This window comes from Trachinotus anak, unplaced genomic scaffold (genome assembly GCF_046630095.1).
Source record: "Trachinotus anak isolate AG129_WGS33_773 ecotype Australia unplaced genomic scaffold, CSIRO_AGI_Tana_v1 ptg000008l, whole genome shotgun sequence".
In the NCBI taxonomy this organism is placed as follows: Eukaryota; Metazoa; Chordata; class Actinopteri; order Carangiformes; family Carangidae; genus Trachinotus; species Trachinotus anak.
This window is the reverse complement of record NW_027273859.1, coordinates 20,879,934-20,905,729: the sequence shown is the minus strand read 5'-3', so window position 1 is coordinate 20,905,729 and position 25,796 is coordinate 20,879,934. Positions and strand designations below refer to the sequence as shown.

The following is a 25,796-nucleotide window of genomic DNA, read 5'->3' as shown; positions in this document are numbered from 1 at the left end:
GGCACGAAGCCACAGGATGACAGATTCTCCTCAATGTATTTCTTTGTCTCCTCTTCACCCTCACCGTGACCTCCTCTTTAGCTCCGTTCACCTCCACTCTCTTTACATATTTATTCACCTTTAATCTCCCTGTTGTTTGCTGTCCTTCTACGCTGAAAGTCAGCAGTGCTCTGCTTCTGTCACTTTTTTTCCCCCTTCACTGTCGCTTATTTTTCTCTTTTCATCTCCTGACTTCCTGTTATCTCTTTGCCCTCATAATATCCCTCAATCAGGCCCCTGTATTTGACGTCCTGCTCTGTCCTCTTCACATCTCTGTACAGTCTATCACTCCTAAGTCTGGCCTCTAGCATTCTGCAGAAGTGATAGTTTCTTTGGAAATCAAGTTTTATATTTTCTCTGCAATAGAGTCCTTTCAGCTGGCATATGGTTTGCCTGTAGATATGACTGAAATGTAGCCGGTGGCCATATGAATGACATTAAAATTGGAAATTGAAGCTAAATAAAGTCCATCAATGTCTGGCTTTTTTTTTTTTTTTTTAAATTGTGTTGATGAAGTAAACTGATTAGGGTGGTCAGTGAACGTTGTTCCAGTGTCTGCGGTCTGCAGCCACAGTCTCTCTTTCTCTCTGTCTGTCTTTCTCCTCTCCCCCGGCGGCCTCCCTGAAGAAAAGTCCGCCAGACAGGATATGAGCTCATACCTGAAAATGTATTCTGCTTAAATTTCTGACGTTATATCCAAAAGTGGTCTCAATCAGAGATATTTTGAAGCACAGAGGGCGACAAGATGGTCGCAGTCTGGATCTAGTTCTCAGTTTTGCATATTTATTTCAACTGCTTCACCCAAAATACAGAGTGCTCTTTGATCTATGAACAATCTTTCCTCTCATCTTGTGAAAATCTGTCTCCCTGCTGTATTTATTTTGAACAGAGATCAAGTGCTAACACAGAGGCTCCTCTGCTGTGGCTGTTGCCTGACGGATATTTTCTTTCCCTTATGAGGATAGCTCCCAGGCACTTACCCCTCTTGCCCTGGCTGCTTAGACTCCAGTTAGCTGCAGATGACAGAGAAGAGATTTAGGGCCTTCATTAAGCTTCAGACAGCACCTGCACCGACTCCCAATAAAACTCTGCATGGTTCTCAACCCAGTGTCAACTCATCCTCCCCTCAATGCAAGTGGTTCGGTCCTACATGCCTCTGCACTTAACCACAGGGTTCTGTCATAGGAAGGCGGGGGGGGGGTCAACCAAAATGGAAGTGTAGATTGAGATGGAGATGAGAGTGAGACGAAGAGGGTGAAGGCGGGGTTCAGGATAGGCCAGCGGACCCCCAGGATGTGGGAGAGGATGTGTGGATTATTCCCAGCAACAAAAGCCATTAGCCCCTGGAAGGACTTCAGAGACTGGTGCTATTTAATCTAGGGATTGGGAGGTATGTGGGCCCCAGTCGTTGGGACCGTGCCAAGTGCAGTTTTTGTGCAGTGCCCCAGTGGAAACAGCAGGGGTGGAGGGGCTATGGGCCAGGGAGCAATTGCAAAGGCGCATGAAACTGTTGTAGTGTGATACAGAGAAGGGAGGGCAGAGGCGAAGCAGGGGAGGAATCACAGTGGCGTGAAGTTTTTATACTGAGATACGGAGAGGGAGGGCAGGAAACCGAAGATTAAGAAGTCAAGTAAGGGCAGGTCTGCATTCAAGGGCTGTGCCACGTACACTGAGCACCAACAAGGCTTTCTGACACACATACACACACACACACACACACACACACACACACACACACACACACACACACACACACACACACACACACACACACAGAGACACAAACAGAATACTAAGCTTACGCAAATGTCGCTTCCAGGGCATGAAGCCAGTTGGTATTTCATAGGATTTTGCATAACCAATTTTAGTTTATTTTATGTAACAATGAAAGCACCAATCTGTTGTGCAGTACTTCAACATAATCCTTTTTGTTCTGCTTTGGCTTCAAGAATTCTTGAGCAGTCAACAGATGCATATTAACCTGCGACAGCCATATTGTAAATGCCAAACAGTATCTGTTTTTTTTTGTTTGTTTTTTGTTTTGTCTATCTTTACATTTTCTTGTTGTCCTCCTGTTTCTGTGTGTTCCTATGAGAAACCAGGCTCAGTGGAGTGGAATGTAGAAGCACTGCTGCGTTAACCTCTCCCCATGCTATTAGTAAAACTTTTAAGACATCAAGCCGATAAGGGACAGGAAGAAAAATACAGTATGGTTAAAGATTGATAGAGGAGTATGGATGAGGCATTGAAGATGTGTTGGGGTTGAGAGGAAACAAAGAGTATCAGAGAGTTGGCACCGGTGAGCACAGTTGGGGAATCCCTTCAAGTTACTTGTGTTTCCAGTCGGTATAAAAAACCTCATTGTCCTGAGAGATTGAAGGACATGGGAATGTTGTAAACTTCGGCTCTAAATATAATGAATCTGCTCTTAGCTGTCATGGTCAGACCGCCCACTGTTTCCTGAACATTAGTAATTAGCAATGTGTGTTTGAGTGTGTGTGTGTGTGTGAGAGTGTGTGTGTTTTGTATTTGTGCACTTGTATCTTTGTTTTTATCAGCCTTAGCTCATACAATTTTTTATTTGGATGTGTAATCTCTTCATTGCATCTCGACCACGTCATTTGGTTCCGACTGGGAGTGACAGGAAGGGCACGGCATTTCCTCTCGTCTTTGAAGCTGAGGTCTACGAGTCCCAAAGCATTGGCTGAACTTGTAGGACTAATCGGAGATCACTGTGTCTGACGCATGCCCAAATGAAGACATGTCTGACGGCCTCCGGAGAGCGGTGGTTTCCCCACGTTTTGTTGGGAAATTACACAAGTGTTGAAACGGGCCTCTTAGTTGTGTGGGTGATGTTGGTTTTGTTTTGGTTCACTGTGGACGGGCAGATTCCTGTGCTTGTGTTTGTATGAATGCATGTATTGTTCAAACAATGGTGTAAGGATGTGTATTTAGTGCAGTGGGATGACGTCAGAGGAATGCTACACAGATTGTCATTGCCTGTTATCTACTTTTATTACCAGGTGGTGAAAGTTTTTTTAAACTTGTTTTTGACGTTTGGGTTATTCTTAGGTTATAGCTGTAATTGAGCCAGATCAAAATGCAATTCTTTGCCGTTGCTGTTGGGGGTTTGTTTTGTGACAGGAAGGGAGGGCTGCCCCACAACACTTGATGGCGGGCTCTGATAAACCCACACACATGCATACGTAAAATATCTATCTCTCAGCACGTCTCATTGCACTTTTATTACCAGCTTCCTTCCAAGCAGAATGACACACACATTGCATAAATTGGCATCCTGAAAACATGTTTATCGCCAAAATAGTTTTTATACACCAGCATCAGCACACATAATTTTTTTCCTGATATTACATTTCTGAATTGGTTTTATTCCTTTAACACAACTCTCACCTCATGCAGGATTGGCTGCCCAAAGAAATGGGGAGAAAAAAGGATCAAGCAGTTAAACTGCTAGTTCCACTCGCTATACAGTCAAACTGGGCAGCCATATAACTGTCAAAGGCACAAGGTAAAAATTATGACTGGTGTATACCTCTTGACCTTTCTAAGTGGCACTGGAGGATTTTCAGCCTGACTTCAGTTGACTGCATTGTTTGTTTATGGGCTAGCAGGAAGTTGCATTGGCCATTGGTCCCTGTTGGGAGGAAGTAGTGAGCTGCAGTGCTGGGGGGGAGTTAGTGCCCAGCAGGATAATCTCCTGCTGCCCTGGAGCTCTTTAGTGTACCACCTGAGCTCTTTTTCATCTTTTATAGGACCAGACCTGTGGTTTTGCCTGTTTTAACCCATTAACTAGAAATCTCATACTCTCCACATTACTGCCAACCATTTCCCAAAGCATACCACAAGCTTTTAGATAGATTTCCTTCATTCTACAGAGGCGCTGGGTTTCATTCATTTCAGTGCAGTAAAAATTGTTGGAACATAACATTATTCCCCCATGGTAATACAGCTGCAAGAGAGAATATTCATTTCAGACAGCAACATTTCTCCTGGAGGAAACAACCAAATTCACACTATAGTCTTCACTGTGTTGATGTTTTCTAATTGTTAGTCTTATCAGCTTGTTTTTTCAGACCACAAAGCATATGAATTTCACAGCAGCCAACTCTCAGCTCTCAAAAATGCAGTAATAACATAAATCTGCAATGAGATGGTGACATTAGTGAAATATTATATGCACGGTGACGCAGCGGTTAGTGCTGCTGCCCAGCAAGAAGTTTGTGGGTTTGAACCTACTGGCCAGCTGGGGTCTTTCTATGTGGAGTTTGCATTTTCTCCTCTTCCCTGTGTGGGTTTCCTCCAGGTACTCCGGCTTCCTCCCATAATCCAGAGACATGCAGGTTAGGTTAACTGTCGACTCTAAATTGCCTGTAGGTGTGAATGTGGGCAGGAATTGTTGTTTGTCTCTATATGTCAGCCCTGTGATAGACTGGTGACCTGTCTTCGCCCAATGTCAGCTAGGATTGGCTCCAGCCCCCCCCCCCCCCCCCCCCCCCCGGTCCATAAAAGGATAAGTGGTATGGCTAATGAACGCGTGAATGTTCTAAATTTCTGCAAGTTGATTTTCATGACATACCAGAATGACTGGAAACCGATGTTTTTTTTCTGAATTAAGAAAAACAAATCTAAAAACTTGCATATAATTTACAAATTGGTTAGCAATAATAGGATGGATCATTCAAAAGCAACAGCATTTAAAAGATAAAGCTGATCGTTAAGGAAAGATCATTAACTTTTCGGGATGGCATTGCTGCTTGCTGCTTGTTACCATCTTAAATGGTAAGTAAATGAAATATAACAGCAGACCACAAAATGCAAATTAAAAAGATTTGATGTTAATCTTAACCTGCCCCAGTTTCCAGCATCAGTCTCATTCTTGCGCCTCATTGGCCATGATTCCCCATCACTGAATTGCACCTTCTGCCTCTTTGTTGACCCCCCTCCCTTTTCTCTGTTCCTCCTTACTCTATTTCTTTCCCAGTCCTCCCACTGCTCGTCTTCCCCTCTTCCTTCTGATGTCTCAGTGGATTTCTTGCCTTTCTGCTCTCCTCTCCAGTTTGATCTGTGAAGTAACCCTAGAAGTGTGCGACACAGACTCTGCTCTTTCAGGAGGCAGTTAGAGCACTGAGGGTGGGGAGGGCTGGATGTGGGGGGTCTTATTTTTTGGCACAGGAGACAGCTGTTAATCAAATAGTCAAGGATGGGGTGTTTCTTTCTTCCCACCTTGAGTGGATCTCCCTCTCTTCTGTAGCCACACAAAAGAGCCCAGCAGGTTGAAAAGACAGCTCTGCATGCCTGCACCTGGACAAAAGGAGAGGGAGTGTCCTGTGGACATTTTTAAAGTGATTGCAAGTAGTTAAGATTTTTAGGTGAGCTTTATTTCTTTTTTTCTACAGTTTCCCTTGTTCCTCTGCTGGTCTCCTGCTGAACAGACACGGGACAGCTCCAAACCCCACGAGCATTGGCCACTACTATCCATCTCTTCTTGCTCAGACCTTTCTCTGTGGTCCTAATGAAGATAGCAGGACCCAGCTTAGCAAGCGTTTTGTTATTGCAGGAACATTCCTGTCTAGTTATCTTGGGCCTCTCAACTTCCCTTCTCTATCTGCAGTATAGGTTTACCTGCTCTTCCACAGTACCTTCTCACAACTGAACGAGCCACCTTTTAACTCTTCCACTGCTTGACAGGAGAGAGTTACACAGTTTGTTGTAAACCACACAGGTATAACCAGAAAAAAAAATCATGCATGATAGCTTTTGAATTTTATATTAACGACTGACTGCTAAATTCATGTCCACTGTCGTACTTGATGTCTTTTCTGAGGTGCCATATATGCTTCAGTTCAGTCAGTGTTTGGTGATTGATGTCGTGTTGCTTTGAACTGCTCTCAGATGTGAACCTGCTGGCAACAGTTGATATATTGTACTACATTTACCACTAACACAGATGCACTGTGCCATAACTCTGGATTAGAAGCTGTAGCAAGACAGGCCTGTCACTGCACACCCATTCTACTGACTAAAAGATGAGTCCATAGGACCCATTCTATGGAGAAATGGATGGGTCCATTGTATGGTGTAGGGGGTGCTGCTCTGCTCTCGGTGTGCATCCTGGGGCATGTGTGTGGCAGTGCAGCCTAGAGCCTAGGGGAGTAGGTAATTTCATTTCTCTGTGCAAACCCAGACGGCTTAATGTCCGTGGGACCTCTGCACTGAACTGGCCAAAATGAGACATTTGAAACAAAGTGCTGTGAAATGCTTGGTGGTAATGCCTCTGATGTCTGGGTTTGCTTTTAGCCTTGGGGAGGGAGCTCTGCTCCAAACTGATCCAGCCATTGCTTTCACAATAGGCTGTTTTTAGCCATGCCAGTGACGTGGCTCCGTGGATGGCAGTGCCAGTCTGTCAGGCTGTCTGTCGATTGGTCAATCAACTAATTTGGTCCAGAATTAAATATATTATATATTACTACTATTGGATGGATTACCATGAAATTTTGTACAGATTCATGCACTCAAAGTAATGCCCATTGAGAGGATGAATCCTAATGACTTTGCTGATCCCCCAACTTTTTCTATGGTGCACCAGTTTATCAGTGTATCAACCGTTCAAATTTGTTAAACACTTTCATAAAACCATCAGCATGAATTGTAATAACTGCATTCTGTCTTCTGCTGTTAATGTTCTATATTTTTCATATTGTCAACAAATACAATACGCGAAAATACCAAAACCTACTAAGATCCTACTACGTGCTCTCTGTGAAGTCAAAGCCCCTCTGTGGCATAGAAATCAAATGTTGTTGCACCATGCTGCATCAAATCTACAACTGGATATGTTGTAGATTTGACAGCAAATGTATTTATTCTTGTTTGAGCAACATTTTAATAAGAACAACAGTGTCCAGCTGTTGAGGTAATCATTTTGCCTATCCCTATCATTTTTAAAGATTTACTTCTTCAGTAGTGACCAGTTGGGTTAGGGCAGAGAGGCACAAACAGATTGGGAAAATACAAGGAGATGGACATTTTTGGTGTTTGTCTTTTCATCCACAATAAGAAGAATGCAGTGTTCCACTTATAGACGCATTACATGGACCGGAGCCCTCCTCATGTGTTAACACCTGTTGATCGTTGTCAAAGTGACAATCACTGTATACATTTTTCTAGCGCTTATCTGTTGTGGTACTGTGTAAGTGGGTTGTTGTAAAAATAGTTACATCACACACCTTTTACCCACATTCTGTCCGTCTGCTGCAGGGTTTTTGTCTGACGGGCAGGCAGCTCAGCCAGGTGGCAGCCTGAAACCTCTGTAGTGGAGACGGCTCTGCTCACTGGCTAATTTCACTTCAATCTCGCCTTCATCCATCTTTCCATTCTGTCAAACACTTCTTATATGGCCTCACAGTACAAAGCGGTCTAACTTTCCATCTCCTCATTGTCTCATTCTCTCACGTTACATAAGAGAGAGAAAAAGAATTAGTCTATTTATTATCCTTCAGGCAAGAAAATGTCTCAAATTATATTCCTGTGAAATAGATTTCGTCCTGTCATTTTGACTGAGGCAGTAGTGGAAGTAAAAAGAAGGTTCTGATGATCGACGGGGTTTGCATGTAAATAGCTAGAATAATGCAGGAATGTTGATGTCATGTCGACACCCCCCTTAGGCTGATTGACAGGGGATTGTCATAGCCAGATGAACTGCATTAGCACTCATTAAAACATCCACGCCCTTTATAATAATCCCATTAAAATCATTGGTTTAAGACACTATAGCACTGTGAAACTTTAATATAGGGCTTTGTGATATTATGTGTCTTTGGTTAGGTACATGTGTGCATTCAGATTTCTTCTTTCCTTGCTTGTTCAGGTGTCCTTTTGGAAGTATCATTTTTTCCCTACGGTGTCATTCAAAGAGATTTCTTGCTTCTGTCCCGTCTCCAATATATCCAACAGTCCACCGCAGAAAGGGAGCTGACCATTACAGACAAACAAGTGTCCATACTGTTTTAAATCTGTGCTCCAGCATCACTGCTCCAGCATCCTGCACACACACATACACACACACACAAACACACACACACACACACACACACACACACACACACACACACACACACACACACACTCAAGAACATTCCTCTGGCATGACATCAGTTTTTGGACTAAACAAGGAACAAACTTCACTGTGGATTGTTTTACTGTTAAGGGAGGATGGATCAGACATCTGCTATCACTTCCCAGCTGATACGGATTCAAAGTGGATTTGCTGAAAGTATGTGGGTGGGTGGGTGTGTGTGTGTGTGTGTGTGTATTTGCATGTCTGTGCCTGTGACTTTCTGCTGGTTTATGAGGGTGTTAAGTTATGCCTGCACCTTATACAGTTATTGCGTCTTCATGTATATCTCTGTGTATGTGGACAAGCATTCTTGACCTCATCAGGTTATGACCCACATGAATCCCATCAGTGTGATACAAACTTGAGCTGCTTGAGCTGCCAGGTATCTATGTATGCATGAATAGGTCTTTAAGTGTAAGCACTTGACGGCGACTAGAAACTGCAGTCTAACCTTGAAACGTGGTACTTATTTTGTCATATGCCGGCACCACAAAGCCTTATTTTATCCGGACCAGAGCAGCAGAGTCGCCTCCTTGTTCCTGATGACCTCTGATATCTTTTCTGCTATTTATTTTCAGGCTCTGATGTGATGCAGTGTATGTGGGTGGGGCGGCTCTCTCGGGGCCCCAGCCTGGCCCCTGTTCATGTGATCAGGCCCTACATGGAGTGGCATTTGGCCTGGCCCTGTGGGGCCCTGTCTGGGAGCAGAGAGCTGATCTGCAGCCAGCCTGGAATGCCAGACATTTGAAGTCAGACTTGTTAAAAAAGAACGAAGGCTGGTAGGAGTTTGGTCAAATAGGCCCCTGTGTCTAAAATAGCCCACAGACTCTGTCTGAGAGGGAGGGAAAGGAGACAAAGCTTCTTCCCGTAAGCTGACATTAGGAAAGGCCAACCCTCCAACCTTTGCTTGAATAGAAAAGACAAAATTGTACGTTCTGTGCTTGTTGTCTTTCATGTGGCTTTTGTCCGTCTCCTTACCTGTCTGTCATTGTGTCTTAAAAGAATGTGTTTACATGTTTCTTGTTGCGTATGCAGTTATGTGCAGAATGTGTGAAATTTCACCAGTGATGCTGTAACAGCGTCTTGTGTCACTATGGTTCAGCAGTTCAACAGTTATCACACCAGGGAGTTGACACTACACTTCGGGAAAGAGCAGAGTGGCAGATGAGAGGTTGCTCTCTCTCTTTCTTTCTCTTCTCTTCTGACTTTCTCTGTCTCTCTCTCTCTCCATAAATATCTATCACATGATCTTTTCATTCACTTCCTAAATTCCCTTTTCTCTCTGTTGTCATATTTCTCCCAGTCTTTCTCTCTATGTTGTTGAATTTGATCTCCTTCTTTACTTCGTTTCTCGCTCTCACTCTCATTTACACATACAGTACACTACACACTCAGCTCTCATCATCCTCTCCCTCTTCCCTCTGTCTCGTGGGGCTGTTTTACTGGTGTCCCAGCTATGAGCTGAGCTGGGCTGGGGATGTCAATTACAGGACTATGATAGGGCTACTGCTGCATTATGCATGGAAGTGTCCCACAGGGGAAAAAATGGCCTACAGCCAGGAACGATGGATGAAGGGATGGACGGATTAATAATGGATGGAGAGATGGAGGAGCGAAACACTACTGCAATCTGTGTCTCACCAAATTGAAGACTTGCCCTGGCTCACACCTCTGAAACTCAGGGCCAAGTCACCCTGGGTGACTCAGAGCTGTGAGGTTGTCGTGTGAGAAAGCACAGGAGGACTTTAATCAGTATTTCATTTTGTGCCTTAAGACCCGGTGGGGTACCACCATCAGAAAGGTCATCTAAGGTCTTTTGTCTGTTATTCTATATGCAGACAGCCTGTCATCATGATCGCTTTTGTATATTGCCTTCTGGATGTGAAGTCATTGCACTTTTTAAAAGCCTTTAAATATAAATATGTAGAATGTTTGCCTTCAAGTGTGTGTTGGCGTCATGCCTCAAAAGATGCCACACGAAGGCAAACAAGAACAAGAAAATAATTAAGAGTAGAGACTAAAATTTATGTTTGGCATCCAATTAAATATCAGAAAACTGTAATTCCATTTCTTTAATGACTAAGTGGAGAAGAGTAGAGAGCAGAGTTAATCTTCATTACACCCAAAGGGCAATTTGTTGCACAGCCACTGTAGCAGTCTATTAATAAACACACAGAAATTAAACAGTGATTGCAAACTTCAAAAGCAGACATGAGACAGGGCCAACAAATATGAATTCATTTATTTGCTTTAAAGGTGTCAGTGGCCAAGTTTAAATCAAACATCCCATCATTAAACATCAAGTTATCAGAAAATGATTAGTAATCCTGGAAAGTCAGTTACCTGAGTAAAAGGAGAACTATTGAAAGTGGATTTGGAGTGGATTGAAGTGGCATTATTGGACTTGCTGTGTACAAGCTCATACTTTATTGCATTTTGGTTGTTGTATTTTGGTGTGATATCCTACATTGAAATTGTTTATGTGTAATCCTTTCAGAAAAAATATCTTAACAACTACAACAGTTCAATTCTTCAGATCGAGAAGTAAGAAAAATGTTTTACTTTTATTACATGGACTTGAGTTTTAAAAAATAAAAGAAGACAAGAAAAAAGCCTGTGTTGTTGCAATCAGCATCTGAGGAGTAGTCACAAGACAGTCAGTCTTAAGTCAAAGCAGCAGAACAAGTTTGTTGGTAAGAGCAAAATCAGAAAATGTTGATTTTTGTGAATATTTTCATCATAAGATGTGAACAAGTGTGTGATGCAAAGAAGTGGACCTAAAGTGGTATTTCAGGGTATAATGTATATGCACAGTTTCAGAGAGTTTTGCAGTATTATCACTCAAGTCTTTGTGATTGTAAATTGTTCAGCAACTCAATAAATCATTAGTTTATGAGTGACATTTGTAAATTTGCATTCTGAAGACAGTATTCTCGTAAAGATTAGTGTCTAATACCTTATTTCAAACCAGCACTGAAGTTTAAGTTTGTTAATCAGATACAACAAACAACAAACACTTAGATTCAGATCTATGGTGGAGATGAAAGGTATACTTATGTGCAGGTGCTACATATGCATGAATTTGCGTGAAAGTCTTTTCATGCCTGTGTCCCTGACAGGTCCCTTGATGTCAGCTAATGTCAGTCAGTGTATCAGTGAACGTGAAAGATGCTGTTGTTATTCATCCCCACCATGGTGGGATGACACTATTTGTCACTGTAGTGATGGATTCCGCCTCCCTCAGAGGAGCATGTGCAAGCTCCGTCTCTGAAAGGCTGTCTTTGTGTTTCACACTCACTCGCTCATACACGCAGACACACACAAACGCACTGCTGGAACTGACAACAAAGGCGTGCTTATCCAATTGTGAGGGAATAAGATTAGGCTACAAAGAAAGTCATATGGCTAATGTTAGCATCTCCTGCTCCAGTGAGAGCCTTTGTTTGTGTAATCAGGAAAAACATGGGATTAGATTTGAGATGCTGTCTCGGAAATGATGCCCATAAGACCCTATTGTATGATGTTGACATGTTCCTAAATAACAGAAGGTGATGGTCTGCCTTGTATCTGATAAAACAATCCTCTGGGAAATAAAGAGTAGTTGTGTTGTTCAGATATCCAATTTTGTTTTCCTCCAAAAAGGACTGTCTGGCAGACCTGGCCTAACCTATGGCTTTACTCAGTGTTTTCCTTTATAATTGACTTAGCTTGTCACCATAATTAGGTTATGACAGGGACAGAAAATAACTCCTCTGTCATCTGGTGTTTTAAGATGCTAATCTTTCCTCGATGAGAGCAGCTCATTTTACATCTTGCTATAATTCATCACTGGCACCAATATGTGGGGTTATTGTAGCTGTGGGAGTGAAATGTCAATCCAACAGGTGAAGTAATTGGCAGTTGAAGGTAGGATCACTCTTTATGACTTTCTAGGGTGAAACACTATACTGTGTGGTTTATCACTACATGATGCTTACATGTAGTTAATATATAATGACAATGCCTAAAAAAAAAAACTTACTAAAATGAAGTGTTTATCACAGTCATAGGATATTTGTTACAGTCAGGATGGCATGGCCATGTGAAAAGACTTCTCAGTAGGGACCTGCTGTTGCCATAAATTCTCCCACCAATGTCAGGTCAATGGTGGTAGAGACACTTAAGATCTAGAGAGTGTGAAAGGAACTCTAGACAGTCTGGTGTTGTTATATGGGCCAGGAGAGAGAGAGACCATTCATTTGCACCTCTGTGACCCTTCTCCCATTCTTCTGTTGAAGAAAGCCTGGCTCTCACTCACAGTCGGCCCTAAGCCCCTCAGGGCGCCCAGAGCCTGTTACATAAGAAAGAAGTAAAGAATGCTCCAGAAAAGTCTTCAGCCATGACCTTGGCTTTGACAGAGTGATTTGCTTGTTCTACAACCACTGTCTCATGGTTAAAAGTCACATGTGCTGTATTCCTGTGTGAGGCTAAGAGTCTGGAGTATGAATGTTTTGTGCAGTTGTTCTATAAAATCAAGAATCACGTGGATGTTGTTGAAACTAAAACTAAAAATATGTAATGTTGGTGTTGATCAGTCAGTCCGCCACTTTGCTGTATTGCCATGATGCAGGCAATACACCAAAGGGGTGGCACAGGCATCCATGGTTCCCAGATCACGTGTCCTACCAGCTCTGGTGATTCCCTGACATTACCGGTAGATAAACATTTACAGTTTTACGTGAAATAGACTGCCATGAAATTTGGTACAAACATTGTTTCCCTAAGGATGAATCATATTAATTTTGGTGGTCCCTTAACTTTTCATCTAATGCAATCATGAGATCAATTTTTTTTATTTGACCAATACTAAACACCTGCAAAACTAATGACATTCCCATCATCCTTGGCTGTATTTTGTGTGTTGTGCTGATGAGCAAATGTTAAAACCTGTGAAATGAAATGAACTGTAATGAACATGGTAAACACTATATGTGCTTAAAATCAGCATGCTAACATTGTCACTGTCAACATGTTAGCATTGCTGGGATTAGCATTTAGTGCAAAGCACTGAAAATTATAACCTCACAGAGCCACTAGCATTGCTGTAGGCTCCTGTTCTTCATATTCTAGTGTCTGAATGTGGACTGATGCTGTGCCAATCCCATTTCAGCAGCTCAGTATTCTGTACTGGCAGGCATTGTGGAGTGAAAAAAAACTTTCCGAACCCTCATCAAACCTAAAATTCACTACCTTAATTGAGAAGAAAGGGAAAGAGCCAAAGTCCTAGTTTAGACTTTCTTTAAATCAGATATCAAAAATGGACATTAGGGGAAACCATTATCTATATGCTGTAGGACAGTATTTACTAGCTCACATTTGCTAACCATTTCCCCTCCAATTTTGGTTGGCTCAGAGCTTTGAGAGTGTTCTTTTTGGTAAAAAAAAAACTTAATGAGGCTTTTGAATTGTTGTTTTACCCCTCTGTACAAACAGAAATAGCCTCTTATCTTTAGTATAACTGAAAGCACTTTAAGGCTTTTTGTTGTACACAGTTGTACGCATACTATCTGTTTAAAGGATTGCATAAAGGAAAGCAGAAGACGCTATATTTAAATACACTTAAGATGCTCGTACGTTTATCATTAACATACATTTAATTTCCTTGTGACAATTAATTTAATTGCCCAATAAATCAGTCCTGGATATATAGTAATTACAGACGCTCATAATTTTCCAAATATAGTCATATGTCATAGTCTGCTCTCAATCCCTTTTCTTTCCATCTCTACAACAATCTTGAAAGGGTAAGGATTTGGCTATAATTATGTTAAAAAAAAAATCATGACAACTTCTACACACTCCTGAAATATAAGATTTGCTGCCACGTTGAGAAAGGATAGGAGTGGGAGCTATAAAGCCACCCTGCCTTGATAAATAATAAAAATAAAACCAATTGCACAAAATGTCTTAAAATTGCAAATCTTTTTTGATTTGTTTTACCCGTTGTTGGTTGACAATTATAGTCCAGCGAACATAATGTTTTCTCCTGATGTTTGTGCCGGGCAGTTTTGGCAAGAATGCTTGATGAGTAAGCTGCCCTTTGCTAAACACAATGCAGGAGATGGAGAAAGGGATGGGCAGTAAGTGCCTCCCATACTCATTAGCACATGTATTGGTTGGTCTTACTTGGCGTGTTCAGGCTAAATCTTCTATAATCATAGGTGTGGAACATTAGCTCACTAACTCTTTGATTTTTTGGAGGGTGGTACAGTATGTCTTCATCTCTCTTTAGTTTTTATTTCCTCTTAACTAATACTTTTCTTTCGCTCATTGTTACCTCTCGTTGTCTCCTCTGTATTTACTTGTCTCCTTCTAATCTTTTCCCCTTTTTATCTCTCACTCCCCCGCTTGCGTCTCACTACTTTCCTCCCTTTTACAATTTGTATTTGGCTTTATTCCTCTTATTCATGTCTGTCATTTGTCTTCCCCAGCCCCCACATAATTTTCCTGTCCCAGAGTGTGTTGTATTCTGGGAGTCCAGATTCTGGCAAGAATGGCCTCTCTCTGTGTGGGTCCAGGATGTGCCACGAGATTGCCCACTCCTGGTTCGGCCTGGTTATTGGGGCCAGAGACTGGACCGAAGAATGGATCAGCGAGGGGTTTGCTACTTACCTGGAGGACATCATCTGGGCCCAAGCACAACAAGTTCAGTACAGTCGATGCCCAGTGATTGTTGCACTGCAGCAAAGTAAAAAAATGTTGCCCTTTTTTAGGTTGTCACCTCAGGTATATGAAAACCTTTAGATGGCTGTATGAGCTTTCAAACACACCAGTTTACCCAGCTTGTGAAGCTCAGTTTGCTGCTGCCATCTTAAAGAGGTTCCAACCACAGTTCATTTCTTTCCTGTCATTTTGAAGTACTACTATAGGGTATGATCCAGCACCTTCGAACCATTGCAGTAATGCAACAAAGCAGGGAAACGCGGGGCAACATTCCAAGCTTCCATTTCCACCAACTTTTGTGCCAAGATTTCCAAATGTTACTATTGTGGTTGGAATGCATGTTAAGTAGAGCTGGCAATTACATTAGTGTAGTAAAACCATACATCAAGCACACAAGGAAACAGTTAGAAAAACACCATTCCAATTCCCAATGCAGAAAAGGACAAACAAGGAACAAAAACCATGTCTCAAAGGTCAGAGGAGTTGGCCAAACAAAATGAAAGGGTAAAGAAGTTCCTCGGCCAACCACAAAATAAACCATCCAACCCAAACCTCCTAAACTACTAAAACATGAGAGGACTAAGCTGAAGCACACAAGGGTTGCGAAAAAGTACTGCTGCCACCTACTCCTCAAAAAAGTAAAAATGTTTACATTTCATAGAAGTAGATCACAGTGTAGATCAAAGAAATAAAAGTTCTCTGCAACTTTGGAGGTTGTGTACTTTGCAGTGCTAACAGATATCCTTCTAATGCCTGAACCAGGAGGCGACTGGTAGCCTGGTAATTAAGGATACCTGATAAAAAAAATAGGTAAACAACAGAACAAAGGAAGAGGGTGTAGTATTGGTATGCATCCTTTGCTTGCAACACTAACTTTGGCTCTGACCCAGGAGTTGATGTACATACAGATCTAATCCTTCTACTTTCTTTCCCACACCATCTAGAGTTACGCAAAGTTTTTTTTGTGTGTCTGTACTGTTTAATCATGTCACCTTTATGATATGGGCTTGGCTGTGAAGGAATAGATATATTGCTATCAAAATCAATAAGACACAGTGACAAATGTGTAAGTGCTGATTTTATCATATGAATTTGCATTTGACTTTTCATTTTATCTATTTCTTCTTGTTTTTGCTAATGAAATTTACCATATTTATTTTTTCCTCCTCTGATTTCTTTGCTTTGTATTAACCCTTTCCTTTACATCCTTGTAACAGTGTGTATCTCTCCCTCCAGCTCTCCTTACAAGCGACAGCAGAGCAGTCAGACCTGAAGGCACTGCTCAGGTGGAGACGACTCTCTGACGAGTTACAGAACTCAGAGGAGGAACTTCAGATCCTCAGGTGTGTGTCTCTCATTGGTCCAGCCTGTCTGTTTCAATTATCTTGCCAATTATGTTGCCACTATGGCGTGAAGTGCTCTTTTGGGTGAGCATGGTCAAAACAAGACACACTACTGTACAATGACATAACCTTGACCCCTAACAGCTGACTGTCTCTTTCACTGTAAGTTTTAAAAAAACATTAAGGTTGCCTCTGGGGTTGCCACCCCAGAGGCAACATCTCCCTGCATCAGTCAGTCTGAGTTTAAAATCATGTGGATATTCTGGTTTCAGGATTCAACACACCCTTTTTCACACATTATCTTTTAAAACAAGCAATTTTTATGTGATTTGCATGTCTTAGTGGCCTGAACTGCAGACATCCATTTCTTCCTGATCAATTTTCATGTCTAATTTTTTATAATTTGCACTGTTCAATATACACTGGAAGCAATATTAATCAAAGTGACTCTGACAGACTAATAAAAAATACACAATCTCTTATTTTACATTTATTGCTTCAAAGCAGTCATTCATAACTGTCAATGTTTCATTCAGCAATTACACATCTAAAACATTACAGTACCAAATGGTGGTGCACCAAGAAGGGTGACTAATAGCTTTTTGAAAAAGCCAGTGCTGAACCACAAGACATATTTATACCTGTAAACCAACTAGAATTTACCCAACAAAAAGTTTAGCCATAGACATGATAGTATATCGTAAGGGATTTTGAGGGAAGAATGAGCTGCATTTCTCTTCTGTAGGGTCTACTTTTTTAGGTTATAGTGTGTAGTGTGCCCTGTCTTTTGTTAGTGACTGCACGTGCAGACACACACGTGAGCATGAGGTATATGCATTCCAGGGGTACAGGTGTGGCAGGTGTGGCAACAAAGTATATCCAGGTGTACTGTACTGTCATGTCTTACAAAAGCTCTGCAAACGAGCACAGTGTGCACACACAAACACACAAACTTTCATCTGATCCTAACAATGTGGGACCCACACCCTGTTTGTTTTATCCAGGGTGGAAGCACAGTGTCATCAGCAGATTATGCGTGTAAACCCCAGTCAGGCGTTAACTCTTTAATGGTGACAGTGCTAACACTTGTTAGCATTGTGCATTTCATATTGTAGCTCTCCCTTCGAATAAAAAAGCCTCTTCACAGGAGATGACACTCGTAGCACAGGACACTATTGACATTCACGCTTGTGAGAGGCCGTACAGAGTATAACAGAAAATCAATGTGTTATTGATTTCATGGCACTTCTGCTTGGCACTAACTTCTAACTATGTCACTTCACTAATAATGTGTGGTCATCACACAATTGAAACACTTAAGAATTAATTGTACATACAATTCAAATCAATTCACTTTCTTCTGAACAGTGGGAGGTGTGTTAGTGAAGCACATCAGTACCAGTCATAATGATTTAACACATTTGTTACTGGTCCGTCTTCCTCGTGTGAAGGGTTTCAGAACTTAAAGGGTGGCTGTGTTTGGAAACATGCTGAAATGCTGATAATGCCCAGTGTATGTTGTAAATGAAAAATTCTCACAGTTGTGGCAGGCTTAAACATTAAATAAATCATTCCTGTGATAAAGAATATATCTTGAAACTGGAAGCTGTGTGTGAGTGAAAGGGTTAAACGTGCACTTGAGAGCTTTGTCTGTCTAGTTTATCAGGGTGTTCCCCTATGAGGCAGACACACGGGTGATTAGGAGGATCGGGATTAGGTTTCTCTGCACCTGACAGGGTTAAGTCAACAACATAAAACTAACATCTAAAAAACGCAAACAACACATGCACTCACACATACATAGGGTTATACAGGCCCATACGCATGGATGCATGCATTTTGGCTGATCGTGTTACATGGAAACACATTAGTATTTAAAGGACAGGTAATTGCTAAAGTGGCAATGCCGTTTGTTAGCCTTCACATCTCTTAAAGCAATTTGTAACGCACGTTGAGGCAAAAAGGAACCCTGCTCACACATTATCTTAAAGAGTCGAGTGCAGCTTTTACTCTGCTAATGCGACAACATTTTTAGTAGCATCAGAATGACTCTGTTTGCGTTTTTGTACTCCCAACAACATTTAAATTGTAGTCAAGGACAGTATTATTATTATTAAGTCAGTATTACTGTTTATCGGCTTCCAATTTAGTTTTACCACGATGTTACTGTACAATCATATTGTGTCATCATTTTACAAACACTTTACCATACAGTTCTGTAATTTCTAAATTATTTCCTCGTAATTTCCAGTTAAACAGCAGGTTAGCTGGACATGTAAAAATGAATGTACACACAAGTAAGCATAAAATTCAGCATGTATGTTCATATAGGAATAAATAATTTCCAATAATGAATGAATAATGACTGAATATTTTCCTGGGATCAATCGGAGCAGCTCTTTCAAAGAAATCCCTCTCTGCCCTATAATTAGTACGGAATTACTCGTTAGTTCTGTCCAAGGAACTCCCATGAAAATTAGTAAGAAATGAGTTGGAAATTACAGACCCATAAAGAAATTTTGTTGTCCAAATTAAAGTTTTGGAGCAAAATTAGATTAAAAACTAACAAAATTACTTATCGATGTTATTGTTTTACATGTCAGATGCAATGCACATCAATTTGCACTTCATTTGAGCATGGAAGATCATTCTTACTGTTGCCAAGGTTAATCTCAGCTCTGAGGTTTACTTGCTTTGACTGAGTGTTTGTCAGTGTTTTCTCAGTGGTCATGGACATGGCTCAGGTGTCATCATCATTTTATGTGAGTGAGAGATTGTAATCCCAGTCTCGGTTCACTGGTCTTTGGTTATAGATGTGTGTGACTTCCTGGATATTCCTCTGGCAATCCACTGACACTGACCTAATCACTAACCTTTAACCCAGTCGATCCTTTGGCCAGTCTGGTGTTCATAGACAGCTGATGTTGTCTACTTCCTGCATTCACTAAATTCTTTACTTTCTCTTTCTTCAGTCTCTCTTCATTGGATTATTTTGTGTTTATTTTCCTATTTGCCATATCGCGATCTAAATCATCTATAGCCTTGCCATGCCATTTTTTGATGTAGGATGGACTCCCTGTATTTCCAAGCCAAATGTGGCTTGATTAGCATTACAACTGTGTGGAAACGTAATATGAATTAACACAAACTGGTTGTCACAAGGCACAGAAAAATATTAGAGAGTATCTGGTAAAGGGAAAGAGGATGCACAGAGAGATACGCTCAACTTCCTCCCCAGTTAATACACACATACACACAAATAAAAGCTAAATGGCAGGTTGAGCTTTCCAAGTTCAGTGGGTCACAATCGACACCCAGTGATCCAGCAGGGGCCCAAGTGGCCTGTGTTTATCAGTCCATTTCAGATGAGTTATATTTAGGGCAGCCTGGGCCAGACGCCATTCTCCCTGCTGATTTACTGGACTGCTGGGAGTGCTGCTCTACCTTATCCGGTTTCCACAGTCAACCCAGTGTAATTTGTCAGGATATGGCTTGCGGAGCTATAAACCTCTGCGCGCGCGCGTGCGCATGTGTGTGTGTGTGTCTGCGTGCGTGTGTTTGACATTAGGATCTGTCAGTAATAGCTCCTGATTTCCTCCCGCTCTTTTTCTCTCTCTCTCAATCTCAGACACACCCAGGTGTATGCATGGCTACACACACACACACACACGCACACACACACAGACAAGCTCCCTCTCTCTCACACACATGGCCTACGAGTCAGATAAGAGCACCATTTATTCTGAAATACATTGAGCTATTGTGTGATTCTCCAAGGCAGCGAGCAGCGATTCCGCTTAAAGCTGTAGCAAATCATCTCTGACAAAGAGAGACGGCGAAAGACAGGGATTTACACATCCATACATCCCTGGGCTGGACAGTGGGAAGGGTGGAGTTCCTTTGTCTTACACAGCAGTGATGGATCAACATTTTGCCTCTCCCTGCTCTGCCGCTGGTGTCTCTGACGCACAAAAGCGACACATTTTCTCTTCTGGAAATACATGTTCTGTCATTGTTTTTGTCTTTTGCCCCAGTTCCTCTTTTTCTCTGTACTTTTCTGTCTGACATGAACACACGTGATATTTCCCAGGGATACGACATATCCTGCTGTTGTAAAAAGAGTCTATTTCATCTTATCAGCAGAGGCAGACAGACATGGGCACTACGGGCAGGAGACTTGACAGAGATCAAGTTAAAAAGATAACACCATGATTTTAAAAGAATGGAAAATGTTATTGCCATGATATGAGGAGAACAAGCAAATGAGCCATTTTCAAACATTTGTGACAAACATTGTATCTTATAATGTAAGTTTTCACCTGTTGCCCGCGTATTTCACAAATGTGTTTTATTGTTAATCCATATGTCCAGTGACAGGCTGAGAATATTGGAAGCTTTTGATGCACAGACTCTGAGGATCGTTACTAAGATGTTCCGAAATGGATTTTCCCAAACCAGGTCATTGGTGTTGTGATTTTCCTCACACATAACATTAATATGACATGCGCACATGCACACAAGCGGGAACACACCCTCATAAGCATGATGAAAGTCCTTGTAAGAGTGTCCAGTCGAATTTAGAAATTCCAGGAAGCTGATGACTTCCTCTCTCAGTCCACTGAGCAAAACCCTAACATTCCCGTCTATCTCCTGTCCTCGATTTCTCCCACGTCTCCTCCTCCTCCTCTTGTCCTCAGCCTTAATCTACATCATCGCCCCGCTGTCCGTGCTCTTCTGCTAACCATGCCTGGACAGAGACTCAAATAGATCAAATATTTAACCGACTTGTGACTCACAGCTGAAGCCTAACTTGAAAAGATTAATCATTGAGGTCTTATGCCACACTTGAGTCCGTGTGAATAAGAATTTGGATGTGTGGTCTCCCTGATGGTCGGTGTGTGTGTGTGTGTGTGTGTGTGTGTGTGTGTGTGTGTGTGTGTGTGTCTGCCCCTGTCATGAAGCGGTCCTGTGGAAAAGCGCTAGCCGGTGATGAAGGGTGTATTGATTGGTGGGCCCGGCGCCTTGTGTATCGACTTGGCAGGAGGGTGATCCTTCAAGGCCTTCCTATTGGCACACTGAGTTAATCTGCTCAGCTTGATCAATACCGGCTAACTGAAACTATCATTGCACAGCATCCCATGTCAGTGCTCTGTTTGTTTGGCTTTTATTAGTTTTATGTGTGTTTGTCTGTGTGTTTATGGAGGTTGATTTGTATCTGTGTGACAGGGAAAGCGAAACCCTGAGCATGGCTCTTTTGTGCCAGTGGACGGGGATGCTTCTCTGTGGAAGTGTTATATGTTCGCTCGGTGAGTCATGGGCAGTAAAGTCGGAGCGCAGTGCTGTGAGGTCATATAAACACTATAGCATGCTATTATAAATCTGCAGCTTGATTTCCAGCCTGCCTCAGGCAAAGTACGGCAACTTGGCAATGTGTTCCCCATTGAGAGGAACGGCTGAGTGGCTGGATTTAGTGCTGCTGACAGTGTATTCTTGCTCTGTAGAAAATGTGGTTTCCTGCAACTAAAATGTCTGTAAGAGTGGGATAAAATAAGAACTTGGTGCTCAGGTTCCCTCATACCATCCCACTCTTTTTTTTGCCTCTCTGTCTTTCTACCTGCCTAAGTCATTTTCTGTGAGCCTTTCTGTTTACTGTTGGTGCTTAATATCTCCCTTGGTGTACCATATTCCTATATTCTCCCATGTCCTGTGTAAATTTTTGTTTCTCTGCTCTGTTTGTCCTTCTTCAGACCCAACATGGAGAACACTGGGCAGGTCACTGAGTCTGGCTCCTCCACGGTTAAACATGCCCTCAACCCTGACAAAACCTTCATGCAAGTCCACTACCTCAAGGTGAGAGATTAATGCGGTAAAAGCAGCAAGGAAGGGCAGGGGTTGGATAGGGGAAGGAGAGAAAGAGAGAAGGAAGAAATTAAACAAAGGGCTATATAAGAAATCAAAGCCTGTGATGTCTTTTTAGGTGTCCCACTCTTTGTTAGCTGTGATTGGAGCAGGACTTGAAATGGATATAGCTGCTGCTGCGGAGTTTCTCTGTATTGTCTATGTTGGGTCATGTTTTGTTGTCTTTATTTGTCCAGGGTTACTTCCTACTCAGGTTCTTGGCCAGTCGAGTGGGAGAGCAACAATTCATCAACTTCTTCAGATTATTTGTGAAGAAATACCATGGGCGACTAATTTTGTCTCAGGTGAGGCTGTTGTTTAGGAAATTCATTTTTTACTGCATTAACTTAATGGAGAATCTGGATGCTGACTCACAGCTACTTCAGAGGCTGTTTATAAAATCGGAGCGCGGATTTGAACTGTTTTTAATATGACCTGTCTCTGAGGCGCAATGTCATTTCCATAAATTAATTGCAGGCTGATGTGAGCTTGATTGCCACAGTGTTACAATAGTTGAAAATGCTCCAGCAGCTTTTTCAAATTGATGACCGTACATCAACTCAGCCACATATGTTTATTCTGGCGGGGCCATGAGGCTGAGCGATCACACCTGGAAGTCAGTGCGTATGTGTATGTGTGAGTCTGTCTGTGTGTGATATGTGATGAGTTCCACCTGGCTCCTGTTTCTTCAGTGGCAGGTTGAGTCTTCCCACTAAATAATGGATGTAACATAAACACTGCTTGACCTTGTTCTCCTGACTTCAGATCAGGTATGCCTTTCTCTTTCTGTTTTTTTCCCCTCCCACACCTCCCTAAATGCCTCCATTTCTGTCCGTCTTTTTTTCTTTTTTTCTTTTTTTTTTTGACAGGATTTCCTGCAAATGCTGCTGATTATCTTTCCCGACATGAAGAGGTATGTAAGTGGCTGTGAATAATGCTTACAGTACAGCTCATGAATAATGAAAAGTGCCTTGATGCATTAAAAGTAGCCTGTTTGTTTTCCAGTTCCAGAGAAATTAGAGATATATTATTCATCAATTTTGAGTTTTAACATAGCCTGAAGAACTTTTTCTTCGACAGATGTGATTTGTTAGTAGATTTAATGTCAAATACATGCGCATGTGTGGATTTGGCTGCTGTTCTTTGACTAACTTGGTCCTGCTGTGGAAACATGGCCAGAAAAGCTTCCAATACCAATCCTGTTAAGAGAGCAGTCTCATCCACTCTCATATTAATTGAAGTGTAAAAGGATAACTGCTCCTCCTGCTCTCCTCCTCTCTAATTTTCTCTCTCCCTCTCTGCACTTGCCTAATCATTCAGTTCTCTATTTCTCCTGATTGCCTCATTAACCTCTTCTTCTGCCTGTCTACCCGTTCGTCTTTTCTCCCCGTCTGTCTTTCACTCTGTTTCCTTACCTTCAACTCTTCATTTCTTACTCCTCTCTTCCCCAGCTCCCTTTTGTCTGCTCTGGATGTTGTCTTCTTTTCCTTTTCTGTCATGTGGAGTGTGCTCCTCGGCTGGCAGGGATTGACTGAACTAAACAGAGGGAGTTGGGGACAGTCAATATTTGGATCTGATGCCTCTTTCAGTAAACAGCCCACTAGAGGAGCAAGGTTAAGGATTAGAATAGAGACTAGAAAGGTTGCAGGGTCAAATACTCTTTCCTTTCCCCACACTGAATGACCCAAAATAATAATAACAAGACTAAATATAACAATTATTAACACATATTTTTAAAAAATCTATACATCATTGATTTCTGTTAATAAGAAGCCACCATTTTCCAGGAGTCACAGTCACTCTTTCTCCTGTATCACTACTAAGATGAATAACCAGTAAAATGAAGTTTCCAATTTCAACCTGAAAAAACTGGTAGATACATGTCTCGAAAGCTTTTGTGACACTTATTTCTATCTAGTTCTATTATAAACAGTATATGACACGTCATGTGGTGTATTAACTGTATTAATCTTTTGTTTGCCCAGAAGAGAGCAATGCTCACATAATCCCATGTAATCCTACTTTATGGTGTCTCACTGTTGGTGTGGCAGATGTTTAGTCTTTATGTTCTGTCTATGGTTCATCTCCACGTGCCAAGAGCTGAAATTTCCTTGTGGTAAATTCCCGAGTGGCGGTTTTAAATGTCCAGTTACTGGGCAAATTGGTGCTTTATTGGGAATATTACCTCTTCTAGTACACTTTAGAGTATAAAGAGAGTTTTATGATCTTCAATTTGCTAAAGGCCCACTCTCCATCTGCCAAAGTTTTCAGGAAATATACTATAGGAAATGACGCAGTAGGGCTCAGACTTTACTAGTGTGTGGAAGCAAGGAGCACAGACTTGACCTTGCAGCAAAATGTGAGTCCCTCTCAACCATTTTTAGCTACACTTGCAATAGTGTGGCTCAGTCTGTAAATTGGTCTGTTGGCGTGTTGGTGCGGCACTTTCGTCCAAAATGAAACACCTCTACAGCTATTGGATTTAGATTTTGGCATAGACATTCGGCACTCAGCATGTTAGCATGGTAACATTAGCCTTCAGCTCAAAGCACTGAGAGGCAGACCAAGTGCATGCTGTAAAATATGATAGAAATCTGTGGCCATCATGTTGCCATGGGAAATTGAAAAAGAAAAGTGTATCTGGCATTTATGTTACTTCAAAAATGATATCTCTGTATTTCTACTATTTTTTTTGATTAAATATTTCATACGTTTATTGACTATTGGAGAGTCCTGCTGGGTCTTCCATGGTGATTTATGGAAAAAAAAAAAGATTAAAAGAAAGATGTGTTCACTTCACTAATCTCCTGTTTCATTACAAAATAACCCCTTTAATGGGTTGAACATTACAGATTAATATACAGTGTCTTCAGAGTGTCCAAGTGAGGACTGATGATGGCAGGTACACCGTGTAGTTACTCCTTGACTTGGTGTGTACTTTGAGTACTTAATAGTTAGTACACAAACTGTGGACTTGTTTGCATACACATTGTCTTTGCAAGCGAACTGTGTCACTGTGTTTGTTCTGTCTATGGTATGCAAAAGTTTTCATGGGAAACCGCCCACTTCAGCTCCTCCTCAACCACACACACACACACGTATATACATTCATATACTTGCTTTAGTGTATATGCATACATACAAGTCTAATTCATTGTCTGTACATGCCTGTTTGCTTGTCCTTCTTTGGGAAAGTGGGTGTGCCCCTCTTTTTGTTTAAGGTGTTGGCCTGGACCTCAAGTCTGCCACGACCCTAACAATATTTTCCCATAGCCATGTTTTCATAGGGTGTCTTGGGCAATAACAGTCATTGCTATAATAATAGGAATAATACTAACACTTGTGCCATTGTGTTCCAGAAAAGGCCTCACCCTCAGTGCTATTTATGCTGACTGGCTTGATCGACCGGGAATTCCAAAGGTATGAGGAGTCTTTCTTTCTCTCTCTTTTCTTTATTTTTTTCTTTTAAAATTGATACAAATCTGGAAATTAACAACGTGGCTTCAGTGTTCAGTGATGTGCTGATGACGATCAAAACTAAAAGAAACTAAAGGGTTAATTATTTGATATTTTAATACGTAATAGATATTAATATAGTATACTGTATGTATTTAGAATACAATCTACTTTAGGTAAAAAAAGTTAAATACCACCACAATTAACTAGTTAAATAAACT

At 41.5% G+C, this 25,796-nt stretch overlaps 1 protein-coding gene across 4 annotated transcripts in view; it reads left to right on the top strand.

Moving 5' to 3' along the window:
* aopep (aminopeptidase O (putative)) overlaps positions 1-25,796 on the top strand; it is a 71,984-nt gene that overhangs the window by 8,069 nt on the left and 38,119 nt on the right. For all 4 annotated transcript variants that reach the window (XM_071483414.1, XM_071483413.1, XM_071483416.1 and 1 more), the window contains exons 7-12: positions 14,647-14,860; positions 16,115-16,221; positions 21,969-22,071; positions 22,317-22,424; positions 22,989-23,032; positions 25,479-25,539. In XM_071483414.1, the coding sequence (XP_071339515.1) occupies positions 14,647-14,860; positions 16,115-16,221; positions 21,969-22,071; positions 22,317-22,424; positions 22,989-23,032; positions 25,479-25,539 (637 nt within the window). The remainder of the gene's footprint in view (positions 1-14,646; positions 14,861-16,114; positions 16,222-21,968; positions 22,072-22,316; positions 22,425-22,988; positions 23,033-25,478; positions 25,540-25,796) is intronic.